General features: G+C 42.1%; 1 protein-coding gene across 1 annotated transcript in view; it reads right to left on the reverse strand.

Moving 5' to 3' along the window:
- Window positions 1–954: 954 nt before the first annotated feature.
- The window catches only part of KATNA1 (katanin catalytic subunit A1), a 38,892-nt gene continuing 25,677 nt past the window's right edge, over window positions 955–14,169 (reverse strand). The window contains exons 5-11 of the mRNA XM_066248584.1: window positions 10,690–10,811; window positions 8,985–9,090; window positions 7,559–7,717; window positions 4,375–4,501; window positions 3,034–3,168; window positions 2,608–2,734; window positions 955–1,221 (exon numbers count right to left, since the gene is read on the reverse strand). Of these exons, the coding sequence (XP_066104681.1) occupies window positions 1,023–1,221; window positions 2,608–2,734; window positions 3,034–3,168; window positions 4,375–4,501; window positions 7,559–7,717; window positions 8,985–9,090; window positions 10,690–10,811 (975 nt within the window). The 3' untranslated portion in view covers window positions 955–1,022. The remainder of the gene's footprint in view (window positions 1,222–2,607; window positions 2,735–3,033; window positions 3,169–4,374; window positions 4,502–7,558; window positions 7,718–8,984; window positions 9,091–10,689; window positions 10,812–14,169) is intronic.

The raw sequence follows: 14,169 nt of genomic DNA on the forward strand, positions 1-14,169 counted from the left end.
ATCTAAAATATCATTAACTTGTATTTCATTTATTTTACTTACACCATCAACTGTTAATAGTACTTAGTACCCATGAGTGAATGGTTTCATTCGAGTACAGTGAGCAGCACCGGCTTAGAAGTATCCACTTGGCCTGCAGTGCAGCCTCTATCCCTATGTAGGCAGAATCAAGTCGGGCAAGGTTGCCTACGGATATATGTATTTTCCATTTTAGAAGCACAGTAAAGTGAAGGATCTCCTAGGAAATGGAGGGAAGCTACCCTAACACAAGGCAGGCAGGATGGCACTCAGGGCACGTTTCAGTTGGCTACCTGTGTAAAGATGTTCGGGCATTATCAGTTTTCCAGCAACACGCAAGAGCTAGAGCCAGTCTTACTCGTAGCAGAAACAGCAGCCGCAGACAGTAGAGCAGGGGTCCCCAAACTACAGCCCGCGGGCCACATGCGGCCCCCTGCGGCCATTTATCTGGCCCCCGCTGCACTTCCGGAAGGGGCACCTCTTTCATTGGTGGTCAGTGAGAGGAGCATAGTTCCCATTGAAATATTGGTCAGTTTGTTGATTGAAATTTACTTGTTCTTTTATTTTAAATATTGTATTTGTTCCCGTTTTGTTTTTTTACTTTAAAATAAGATATGTGCAGTGTGCATAGGGATTTGTCATAGTTTTTTTTATAGTCTGGCCCTCCAATGGTCTGAGGGTCAGTGAACTGGCCCCCTGTGTAAAAAGTTTGGGGACCCCTGCAGTAGAGGATGCTGTACTTAGAAGTGCACATGAAGACACTTTCCAAACTGAGCAACAGCATTTGTGTTGCAACAGTCATGGTAAGTGAAAAAGCAGGTAATACTGAAGGAAAACAAATTGCTTGCAACTTTAAAAAAACTGCCTTTATTCAGAATTGTACAGTTGCTTTTTTTATCTTACCATTAAGAAAGTTTAAAAAAATATAGCACTCAGTGCAATGAAATACTACATTTAATTAGTCAAACACTTAAGGCAGGTTTCTCCCAGTTTCCGTGTGACAACTAGCACGACCCAAACTCTACTATCCATTTCTCGTATCTTTCAATGTCTGCAGCAGATACTGACTTCGAGACCTTTTTTAAAGCCATTTCAAAATCTTCCATAGTTGTAGGCATGTGCATCTCTTCCCTTGAAAGATTTCGGATTTCCTCTGGGGTCAGCCCTTCAATACGTCTTCTCATTGCCATCAAGGATGCATCCCTAGGTTTTAAATGAAAGAAAAACCCACAGAATGATATTCTGACGGAATGAAAACCTGCGAGCTAGAACATCACATCTTTCCTACATGTGTAGGAAAAGCCAACGGATCAAGTTAGGTGGTTTCTCCTTTCCCCTCTGTACTTAATGCTATTTTTAAGGGGAAACTTCAGATTTAGGGGCCTCTTTCCTTTCACCAAGTTTTACTCTTAATAGCAGCCATCATATGTGCAAAAGGGCAGCAACATACGGCTGCTTTATACATACACACGTTTTCACGAACCCTCACATGAAACAGCCCGACACGAGAGGCTTGCTTCTGAGATGGGGAAACTAATGCTGTCAAGCCCCAGCTAAGGTGCTGAGCTAATACTTAGATTAGGACAAAATGTACCAACCAATTATTGCTTTTCCCATCACATTTAAGACATTTTCACTGAAAATGAGATTGTACTTGAGTGTGCCAAATCAATTTATTTCACAATTATATTTCCTACATAACAGTATATTGAATAAATGCACAAACATTGTTTTAATCCAAAACAATTATTATTTTTCTATTTTATACCCGTTCTAACATTAGTTTCTTGAACTTACAGTTTTCAAATGAACTGCAGACTCTCCACTGACATATAAGATCACTAAATTGCCTGACCGGGCAGTGGCGCAGTGGACAGAGCATTGGACTGGGATGCGGAGGACCCAGGTTCGAGATCCCGAGGTCGCCAGCTTGAGTGCGGGCTCATCTGGTTTGAACAAAGCTCACCAGCTTGGACCCAAGGTCGCTGGCTCGAGCAAGGGGTCACTCGGTCTGCTAAAGGTCCACGGTCAAGGCACATATGAGAAAGCAATCAATGAACAACTAAGGTGTCACAACGAAAAACTAATGATTGATGCTTCTCATCTCTCTCTGTTCCTGTCTGTCCCTCTCTATTCCTCTCTGTCACTGTAAAAAAAAAAAAAAAAAAAAAAGATCACTAAATACCAGAACTTGTGTCTTTGTAAAGAGACTTCATATTACAAATTTAGCTTGATCAGGATGTGACGCAGTGGATAGAGGTTTGAAACCCCGACGTCCCAGGCTTGAGCACGGGCTTATCTGGCTTGAGCGTAGGATCATACATATGATCCCATAGTCACTGGCTTGAGCCCAAAGTCGCTGGCTTGAGCAAGGGGTCACTCGGTCTGCTGTAGCCCCCTGGTCAAGGCACATATGAGAAAGCAGTCAATGAACAACTAAGGTGCCACAACAAAGAACTGATGTTTCTCATCTCTCTTCCTGTCAGCCTGTCTGTCCCTGTCTATCTCTCTGTCTCTGTCAGCAAAAAAAAAGACTTCATATTATAAGTTTAGACCCATAAGAACCTATGCTTAGGAAAAAATTCATACCTGCACACATTGGTAATGTCCGCACCTGAATAACCTTCCATGTTTTCTGCTATACTTGCAAGGTCAACATCATCAGCCAGTTCCAGCTCACGTAGACTTATTCGTAAGAGCTCCTCCCTGCCTTTTGCTAATGGTAGGAACAAATTTAAAAACATAAGCTCCAACACAAACACAAGTATTTTCTTTCAGCTCCACTCTGTGAGAAGTGGTTTTCCGACCCTTAAGAGCTCATTTGCTTAGAAATCTCCGAGCCATCCCTTACTGGAGTTTAGGGTTATGTCATGGCTTTCAGGGTCTGGAGTCAGCCAGGCCGGCTAGTGTAAGGAAAGACATTCTGTTTGTCTCTCCAAGGAAAGTTAAAACCAAATCTCAAAGTTTCTAAGCAAAATAACAACGAGCTTTCTGACAAGATTCACATGAGTATACCTGATGGTAATGGAATATAGATTCTTTTTTCAAGACGTCGTCTTAGAGCCTCGTCAATATCCCAGGGGAAATTAGTAGCCGCCAGAACCATGACCATTTTGGAAGGGTCATCGTTTTCAGAAGCACCTCCAACACCTAAAAGTAGGACAAGGAGACAGAAAAAGATAATAACATACAAAATAAAGCTCGACCACTTAAAAGTCATCAAATATTTAGCACAACATCATCAGTTAATATAATCATCAAGCCTCCCTAAGACTTCTAAAACTGGCATATAGGTGAACTTGTGTTCCAAGAAAATGAGTATGCAAAAACTGTGACTCAGATTTAATGAAAAGACCAGCTCAACTCAACTACATACCAATTTTTTTTTTTGGACAAACAGAGCGAGTCAGAGGGATAGACAGGGACAGACAGACAGGAATGGAGAGAGATGAGAAGCATCAATTTTTCGTTGTGGCACTTGAGTTCCACTTATTGCTTTCTCATATGTGCCTTGACCGTGGGGCTACAGCAGAGCGAGTGACCCCTTACTTAAGCCAGCGACCTTGGGTCCAAGCTGGTGAGCTTTGCTCAAACAGATGAGCCTGCGCTCAAGCTGGCAACCTCGGGGTCTCGAACCCGGGTCCTCCACATCCCAGTCCAACACTCTATCCATTGCGCCACCGCCTGGTCAGGCTACATACCAATTTTTAAAATTTGTCAAAAGCGCCCTGGCCGGTTGGCTCAGTGGTAGGGCATCGGCCTGGCGTGCAGGAGTCCCAGGTTCAATTCCCAGTCAGGGCACACAGGAAAAGCGCCCATCTGCTTCTCTACCCCTCCCCCTCACCTTCCTCTCTGTCTCTCTTCCCCTCCCGCAGCCAAGGCTCCATTGGAGCAAAGTTTCCCTGGGCGCTGGGGATGGCTCTGTGGCCTCTGCCTCAGGCGCTAGAATGGCTCTGGATGCAACAGAGCGACGCCCCAGATGGGCAGAGCGTCGTCGCCAACTGGTGGGCATGCCGGGTGGATCCCGGTCAGGCGCATGCGGAAGTCTGTCTGACTGCCTCCCCATTTCCAACTTCAGAAAAAAATACAAAAAATAAAAATAAAATTTGTCAAAAGCATACATACCCTCTCTAAGGCTAATTTATATTCATTTATTTCAATTTCATGGCTAAAAATAAGAGATCAGCATATGTGCCAAAGGTGCCCTGCGAATGGCCATTATTTCTGGGATGAACTTCAGTGCACCCGATGTAATGCTGTCTGCCTCCAGCACCCACTCGCCAGCCACTCTAGCCACCAGGAGCTGGGGGTCAGCGGAGCGGGGCGTGGCCAGCTCATGCCTGTGCACGTGCCTACCATCCATCTGAACCAGCAGCTCGGCCTTCACCCTTCTGCTTGCTTCGTGCTCTTCAGAAGTCCCTCTGCGACTACAAATGGAATCGATCTCATCAATAAATATGGTGGCTGGAGAATAAAATCGGGCCTAAAGGAAGAAACCATGCAACACGAGGTTTTTATTTCATTTAAAAACAATCTCTAGTTGAGCACCCAGAGGAGTGTGCCCCCCAGGGCATCTGTCCCTACTGCCCTAATATTGGGGAGAGGACAGAACTAAAATATAGTCTCTAGTACAGACTTATCATATACCTACGTATTATACGGCAGTGTTTTACATTCAGTACTCTTAACTGTATATATATTGACTTATGAGAAATACAGGATTATCCTGTGTTTTACAAAAATGTGAATAAATGATGGGAAACCACTTACAGATAATAAATGTTCTCAACTTATAGAAAAAAATTCATTAGGGAGAACCATTATCTTAAATAAAATCATAGATTCCCTCTAAGATACTCTAAGTAAATTGCCATTTTTCATTTGACAAACAGTTTTTTATCCTCTTAAGTAGTCAACTAGGAGAGTGAATTTCTAGGGTTTTTTTTTAGATAAAATTCACATAATAAAATTTACCATTTAAACCACATTAAATTGTACAATTCACAATTTAAATTATTATAATGACAATGTGTAATCATCACCATTATCAAATTTCAGGGAAAAAAATATATTAGATTTTATTTACTGATTTTTTTGAGAAAGGGGGATGGGAGGGAGAGAGAGAGAAAGAGAAGGAGAGTGAGAAGGGGGGGGGGGAGCAGGAAGCGACTACTCTATAGCAGTTACTTCCTGTATGTGCCCTGACGGGTAAGCCCAGCGACTTGAACCAGCAGCCTAGTGTCCCATCCAGGTCAATGCTTTCCCACTGCACCACCACAGGTCAGGCGATTGCAGAATATTTTCATCGCCTCAAAAAGATAACTTATTTTTCCCTCTCCCAACCCCTAGCACTCGCTAATTTACTTTCTGTCTCTATGCTATGGATTTCCCCATTCTGGACATTTCAAATTTTCAAATAAATGAATCATACAATATGTTGCCTTTTGTGTCTAGTTTCTTTCACTTAGCATAATGTTTTCAGTGTTCATCTGTTCTGTAGCAAATACTTCAGTTATTTTTATAGCTGAAAAATATCTCCCAAGTTTGTTTTTTGTACCTTAAATGTATTTCTTCCTCAAACCAAAGAAAAGACTGGTCCATTAGATAACAGATCTAGTCAAGTATTAACCTAGTAAATATCTGTGTAAGACTCAACAGCACACCCTTTCTAAGAAGTTTGAAGAAAGCAATTTATTACAGTAACTAAAAAAGTTTATTGCTAATCACTTTTTAAATGAAATATCCAAAATTATAGAATCACTGCACAAGAAAGTTAGAACCTAAATGATGACAAAGATTTCTCAATACAGAACTTGAGTGAACAAACAGCAATTTAAAGGTTTTTCTAAATATAAAAGTCCACAATGGCAAGGGAACATTATAGATGTGAACACAAATTGTACTGGGTCTATTGATTTTTCTAGACCATGAGGTTAGAATCTAGTATTCTTTAAGAGGCATTCAGCTGTTAAAAGTACTGTGCCTCCAAAGTATGGATTTAGTTTTAGTCTGTTCACTTGGAAAATCGTACTATATTTAAATCTCACATCCTTTCTAATTGAAACTTTGAATCCCAAGTCATCAATTCCTTCCAAAGGGATAATTTCATTTTTAATAAAGCAGCAGGAAAGAAAAAAGTCATCTAAGAACATTTTCAATTGAAATACTAGATAGAAACCATCTACCTACACTGAGAAAATTAAATTTCAACCTGTTGCCACACTATGTAAAAACTACTAGACTATTCTCCCCAAATTCGGAGGGCATGCAGAATAACTGACTTAAATCGGAGGCTATGTGGCACATATAAAATCGGCTTTGAGTGACCTGAGAAAGTACTATCGAGAGACTTGGAGTGGGAGTGAGCACCCATTGTTCTGCCGCCTTCTGGCAAGAGACTCTCTTTCACTCCTATTCCACACTTAGGAAGAGGCCAACCCTAGGACTCCCACGGGTATGACTCCATGGCCACTCAGATCACTCGAATTCTTAAGACCGAATGATAAGTTCAGGAGTGGGCATGAGACTCAAGACAGGCCGAACATCAATCCCTGGGATGCTGTTGGGACAAGCAGGAAACGAGGGCGAGTTTGTTTGGTATTACTCTGATGGCAGTAAAAGTCAGGCCTACGCCTCCGATGGCTATGTTAGGTACCATGTGGAACTGCTGTAACAGAGGCAAGCAGCCAAGTCAGAAACATTTCGGAGGACATCTGAATGGCAGGACCCTGGCTAGGCCTAAAAACCTAAAACGTAATTTGTGAAAATTCCCAGTTATCTGACCCAATGTATTATTATTTTTGTTTAAACTCATTTGTTTAGGTTCCTGACACTTGAAAGTTCTTGACAATACAACAGAAATTATACAGTTAAATCAAGTCTTTGTATTTGTTACCATCTCATATTAAAAATCCTGGACATTTTAAAGTAACATTTAAGTGGCCTTATTTTAAAACAAAGGCCATGAGATTTGCTCATCTTGAGTGATTCTGGGAGGTTAAGGGCAGGCAATCAAGAGAGGCAGACATCTATAGTCAATCTGAATACTAGAAGTTGTTAAATTACATTTCTCCTACGTATTAGTGGGAATAGAAGAACATAAAGTAAGGAGCAAAGAACTTAAGCCAAAGACTGGGTCGTTAAACTCAGGTAGTTGGTACAGCTCACAGATGGCAGGTGATCTAAGATCTACACTACGTATGATTTTTACCTTTTTGCATTATTGTTATCATTCTGCCTTTACCACATTGTAACTCAGCCTACTAATTTTAAAACAATCTCAAATTCCTATAGCAGATTAGTACGGCAGATGCCACAATGTGAGCATGCCCATAAGCTAACAGAGATGGCTCTTCCTCCAGAGGTAAGGGAACAAAGAACTACTCAAGTTATTCATATTAGTAAAGGATTCTAGATGCAAGGGCACAGGGGTATACTCTGGGCACAATGACATTCCACCTAGCTATTCTACGCAATGGAGACAGTTACAACTCACTTCCTCCCCTTTTAGAGACAGTCATTAGAGTTGCCTCAGACTCACCATTTCAAACAGAAGACGAACAAGCTTTTCAGACTCTCCTCTGTATTTAGAAGTCAGGGTTGATGAAGAGACATTGAAGAATGTCGTCTTGCATTCCGTAGCTACTGCTTTAGCAAGGAGGGTCTTTCCTGTGCCAGGTGGGCCAACCATCAGCACTCCCTGTTGGAAATGTAACCGTATAAATGAAGGATTTATCTGCCACTGTTGTAATTCACAAGATTCCATTAGTAAGAATCACTTTTCAAACAACGTAAAATATTAAGGCAAATAGAAAGGTAAACAGAAGGATACTTTATTGCAAACCCATTACAAAAGTAGAATAATGACATTAAAATTTCAACTCAGAGATAAGAAAAAATGTAATCAATATTATAACACTGATATTACAATACCATACCCAAACACAGATGTCATTAGTATCTGGATGTATTTCCTGCTAGTCTTTTTTGTTCAAATAAATTATTTTTTTTACGTATTTTTACTCAAAGAATATCTATAATTTTATATCTTGCTTATCACCTAACATTTAGAGACTTAAAATTAATACCATCAGCACATTTTCCAAATCCAAGAGAGTTTTTTAAAGTCTTCCCTTTAGATCAGCCTTTGACTTTAAAGTCTTCATTAGATGCAGATATGTCTCATTTCTGAAGAAAAATATCTGCATTAGATGCAAATGTCTTAATTTCTTTTTTCCTTTTTTTTTTTTTTAGCAATTCACTTTTAATTTTTAATTTTTCTGAAGTGAGAAGCAGGGAGGCAGAGACAGACTCCCACATGCGCCTGACCAGGATCCACCCAGCATTCCCACCAGGGGGCGAAGCTCTGCCCATCTGGGGCGTTGCTCTGTTGCAACCAGAGCCATTCTAGCGCCTGAGGCGGAGGCCATAGAGCCATCCTCAGCGCCTGGGCAAACTTTGTTCCAATGGAGCCTTGGCTGCGGGAGAAGAAGAGACAGACAAAAAGGAGAGGGAGGGGTGGAGAAGCAGATGGGCGCTTCTCCTGTGTGCCCTGGCCAGGAATTGAATCCCAGGACTTCCACACGCTGATGCTCTACTACTGAGCCAACTGGCCAGAGCCAAAATGTCTTAATTTCTTAAGAACAGGATACAAGTTTGCAACATGACACATAAAATGGAGTGTGTATGCATTAGGCAACTAGTTCACATTTGCAAATACAAGCTTACTCTAAATCTGTGTGTCCAACCTTCCATGGTAATATTGTACTTATTTCTTATTCTGGAAACCTTGAAATAGTTTTTGGTCTAAACAAAATTCTAAATAACACAACAGATACATTTTAACTTAAAATTTCTTTACCGATTCTACTACTTGATCCTCTCACTTCCCCTAATACAAATGAATATTGATGTTCCATAGCAATGAACTTGCCATTCACTTAATGTCATAATAGCAATAAACTTACTTTCCATGGTCTCCTAATGCCCTTAAAGAATTCTGGCATCCACATTGGTAACACCACAGCTTCCTTAAGCAACTTTTTAGCTTCTACCAAATCAGCAATATCATCCCTGAAAAAGAAAATATTTTATCAGCCACCTCTTAGGTTATACACTGAACTCTACGTCGTTCTTCTTGAGAACCACTGCACATGATCTGACGCAGCTGACAGAAGCCTCTCCCTCAGCACTAGTGACCTAAGTGACTGCAATGAGGCCACACCAGCTGGTACATAGAAAGCACAATCTGTACTTTGCTTCTGTCAGTGATGAGTCTCAGCCTGGCGAATGAGAACAGGTCTACAGGCCCACTAAAGTATTATGCCATCTCATTTTAAAACCCTGCTCTTGCCTGACCTGTGGTGGCGCAGTGGGATAAAGCACCGACCTGGAACACTGAGGTTCCCGGTTCGAAACCTTGGGCTTGCCTGGTCAAGGCACATATGGGAGTTGATGCTTCCTGCTCCTCCCCCTTCTCTCTCTCTCTCTCTCTAAAAATCAATAAATAAAATATTTAAAAAAAAAAAAAAAAAAAAAAAACAAACCCTGCTCTTAATAATGATGCTTATTCCATAAACTCCATGATCTAAAAACAATGAGACCATTAAAAAATAATAAAGAATAAAAAGGGCATAAAGCTGGGACAGGTTTCAACACTGCTGCTTTGCCCCCAACCCTATGAAGAGGTAGACATCAAAGTTAAAGAGTATCACTGAGATTGCTATGAAGTCATCTCCAACCACAAGATTACCATTACCACCACCTCCACCACCACCACTGCACACAGAGTATTTTTTTTTAAGTGAGAGGAGGGGAGATAGACTCCTGCATGCACCCCAACCAGGATCCACCTGGCAATCGCATCTGGGGCTGATGCTCACTTGAATCAGTTGAGCTATTTTTAGCACCTGAGGCCAACGCTTGAACCAATCTAGCCACTGGTTGCTGGAGGGGAAGAAGGAGAGAAGGTTGAGAAGAAGGAGGAGAAAAGCAGATGGTTGCTTCTTTTGTGTGCCCTGACCAGGAATCGAACCCTGGGATGTCCATATGCCGGGTTGATGCTCTATTCACTGAGCCACTGGCCAGGGCTACGCATAATATTTTTATGAAAATATATATTTACTGTATAAATATCAAATACCAAGAAATTTTTTAAACATTCCCTAAAACCATACTTAAAAATAATAAAGTTTTAACAAAAAATATATACAACAGAACAAAACTTTATGGGAAAGGGAATTTTTATGACTCGTGATAGGTTATAGTACTTTGATTAGATATAGTATTAATAAAGTTAGAACCACTGCTCTAAATAGGAAATAGAAGCAGCAAAAACTGGATAAACATATAGGTAACAAGCAGCACACAGGTGTAAGAGTCACTGCCATTTCACCATTGGATGTCTCAAAAAGATGAAATTTCTGTGATCTTATTCTCATTCTGTATTAAGATTTTTTATTTAATAAAAATTATCTTATTATTATTTACTTTAAATTAAAAAGTCTCAGACAAAAAATTGGCACAGCCTGAACCGAAGTGGAGTGTTGCTCTGTATGTCACACTGCTTGCACGTTCTCTGGCTCATCCCCAAGGACTGACCTTCAGTGCATGTCCACAATCGCTTCAACTTCTATCCCAAAAGCCACAACCGCACCCATTATTATAACTTACCATCGAATATTGGGATTCTGAGAAATTATATCTCTTTCCAAAGCTTCTACTAAGTCCTTATCATATCCAGTACTATCAAATTTATTTGTCTCTGGTTCTGGAACTGCAGCAGGTGATTTGTTCTACATCAGGAAGAAAAACAAGAACTTGTAATTGACTCAAAAATTCTATTTTGGGCCCTGGCCGGTTGGCTCAGCGGTAGAGCGTCGGCCTGGTGTGCGGGGGGACCCGGGTTCGATTCCCGGCCAGGGCACATAGGAGAAGCGCCCATTTGCTTCTCCACCCCCCTCCCCTCCTTCCTCTCTTGTCTCTCTCTTCCCCTCCCGCAGCCAAGGCTCCATTAGAGCAAGGATGGCCCAGGCGCTGGGGATGGCTCCTTGGCCTCTGCCCCAGGCGCTAGAGTGGCTCTGGTCCCCGCAGAGTGACGCCCTGGAGGGGCGGAGCATCACCCCCTGGTGGGCAGAGCATCGCCCCTGGTGGGCGTGCCGAGTGGATCCCGGTTGGGCGCATGCAGGAGTCTGTCTGTCTCTCTCCGTTTCCAGCTTCAGAAAAATACAAAAAAAAAAAAAAATTCTATTTTGGCCTGACCAGGCGGTGGCGCAGTAGATAGAGCGTCGGACTGGGACTCAGAAGGACCCAGGTTCGAGACCCCAAGCTTTCCAACTTGAGCGCGAGTTCATCTGGTTTGAGAAAAGAGCTCACCAGCTTGGACGCAAGGTCGCTGGTTACTCGGTCTGCTGAAGGCCCGCGGTCAAGGCATATATGAGAAAGCAATCAATGAACAACTAAGGTGTCAAAATGAAAAACTGATGATTGATGCTTCTCATCTCTCTCCGTTCCTGTCTGTCTGTCCCCCTCTCTGACTCTCTCTCTATCCCTGTAAAAAAAAAAAAAAAAAATCTATTTTGTTTCTGTGAGTCAGAAATGAAGTGGAGAAGTGGACGCAAGTGATATTTTTTCAAAAGCTAATATAATAGTACAAATAAGGGCCGAATCAAAGACTATCAGTCATCCTTGTACACCTACATCAGAATTTCATACTTTTCAGTTTTACACAAAAGGTATGACAAAGGTGTTAAAAATATGCATATAAACTGATGAGAATTAAAAATTAATACTGAGATTAACTGTGGTCACCAGTGACCATCAGATCGGTGCGACACCTCAAAGCTTCCGAGGAAATAACACAGACGGATAATTTAAGACTGTGGCTCAGCCTTTAAGCATCTACTGTCCTCATCAATGCTCCTAAAACATCCCTCTTCACTATTCCCACCCACCCTCCAAAGGAGACATCTCAGTGTGGGCGAGATCCCCTCTCATCCTCTGAGATGACAATCACGAGGGCCGCAGACCCCACACTATATACTAATGTACTCCAGGGCACAATGGCAAAAGCAGGGCACTGGAGAAGACCTGCCATTTCTGGGGAAAGCACGGCACCATCTGCTGGACACTGGATGAACTACCAGCCTGAAGCAGTTCCCAGGTTCTGCATGGAGGCTGCTACACTCCTTTCAGAAATGCCCTATTTTGGGAAGGTAGGTTTTTGGCAGTTGCTGTGATCAAAGATACAGTAGGAAAAACCAGTGTGGAAGAGGTATAGAGTAGAATGTCCACCCGGACTTCAAGGTCTGAGAAACTCTACCATGTCCAACAGATGTTGTTAAGACATAAAGTTCTTTGAACCTAATCTCTTCATAAATGAATAGGTATTCTTTTTGCTCTAGAGGCTCTCTGAAAAAAATTACTGAAACACTCACAAATTTTATGAGCCATGAAAATTTATGAAGTTCTGCAGTAGCGTAAATAATCATTTACTGAACCTTATATACCAGGATCATTAAACCAACTCCATGATATTTTTTTGCCCAACCTGATTATCTGTCAATGCTGTCTAGACTTAACCAATATTTATGATATTCAATGTCTTATACTATGATCAAATGAGTATCTGCCTCACAATTTACAGACTATGCCTATCCAATACTAACATAAAGGTACAAAGAAGGAATTGTTTAACATTTGGAAGAGGAGAAGGTTATCTTATCTTCTAAGTATTTATGAAGTTGTTATTCATTCCCAGATAGTCTGTGCTAGTGGCTGTGAGGGTGGAAAGAAGGCACTGTCCCTGACTACTGGAAATGTACACTGTAAGCCCAGAAGGCACAGGTAGAAAGTGCTTTCTTTTCTCCCACCGAACACAGTGCTGAGGCCATGTTTGCAGACAAAGCAAAACTAAGCTAGGCAGACGGAGAAACAATTCTAAAATAGGTCAGGAAAGAGAAGTTATGGAATTTCAAATGTTGACATTTTTAATAGGATTTCACTGAGTTAGCTGAACTAGTATAATTTCCTTTAAGTTCACTTTGACACAGTAAGTTGCTCTAAATGAAAATACTAACAGCTACTGAGAGGGGAAAGAAAGTGGCAGAGAGGTGAAAAAGAATGTCGATTCCTTTTTGATACACAAAATAAAGTTGAAGATGCACCAAGTAACCAGGGGATAAGTCCCTGGGTTTACACCAGTTGTTTTTTTTGTTTTGTTTTTTGTATTTTTCTGAAGTTGGAAACGGGGAGGCAGTCAGACAGACTCCCGCATGCGCTGAACTGGGATCCACCAGGCATGCCCACCAGGGGGCGATGCTCTGCCCATCTGGGGCGTCGCTCTGTTGCAACCAGAGCCAGTCTAGCACCTGAGGCAGAGGCCACAGAGCCATCCTCAGCAACCCGGGCCAACTTTGCTCCAATGGAGCCTTGGCTGCGGGAGGGGAAGAGAGAGACAGAGAGGAAGGAGAGGGGAAGGGTGGAGAAGCAGATGGGCGCTTCTCCTGTGTGCCCTGGCCGGGAATCGAACCCAGGACTCCTGCACGCCAGGCCGATGCTCTACCACTGAGCCAACCGGCCAGGGCCTACACCAGTTGTTTTAAAGCTGGCAAAATTATAAACACAAAATCCAAATCCACTGTTTCAATTAAAAGTTAACTGATCTGGAGAGGGCCTGGCAGCTCGGTACTGTTCTCACATACTTCGCCTTGTGCAGCTCTTCCATCTGGCTGGCCCTGAGCCATATCCTTGATAATAAACCAGAAACCTGGTAAGTGAACTGTTTTCCTGAGCTCTGAGAGCTGCTCTAGTGAATTATCAGGCCCAAGGAGAGACTCCTGACAACCTCCAGTTTATACCAGTTGGTCAGAAGCACAGCTGACAACTGGACTAGCGATTGGCATCTGATAAGGGAGCAGTCCTATGGGGCTGAGCCCTCAACGTGTGGAATGGGATGCTAACTCCAGGTGGACAACTGTCAAAATGGAGTTACACTGTGGCACCCAGCTGGTGACAGACTATTTGCCTGGCATGGGAAAAACCCTACATACTTATAGAACGGTTCTCCTTTACAGAGAGTAAATCCTTAATGGGTACAGAATTTCAGTTTGGCAAAAATTTAAATGTTCTGTGGGTGGATGGTTGTGATAGTTC

Source organism: Saccopteryx bilineata, chromosome 12 (assembly GCF_036850765.1).
Source record: "Saccopteryx bilineata isolate mSacBil1 chromosome 12, mSacBil1_pri_phased_curated, whole genome shotgun sequence".
In the NCBI taxonomy this organism is placed as follows: domain Eukaryota; kingdom Metazoa; phylum Chordata; class Mammalia; order Chiroptera; family Emballonuridae; genus Saccopteryx; species Saccopteryx bilineata.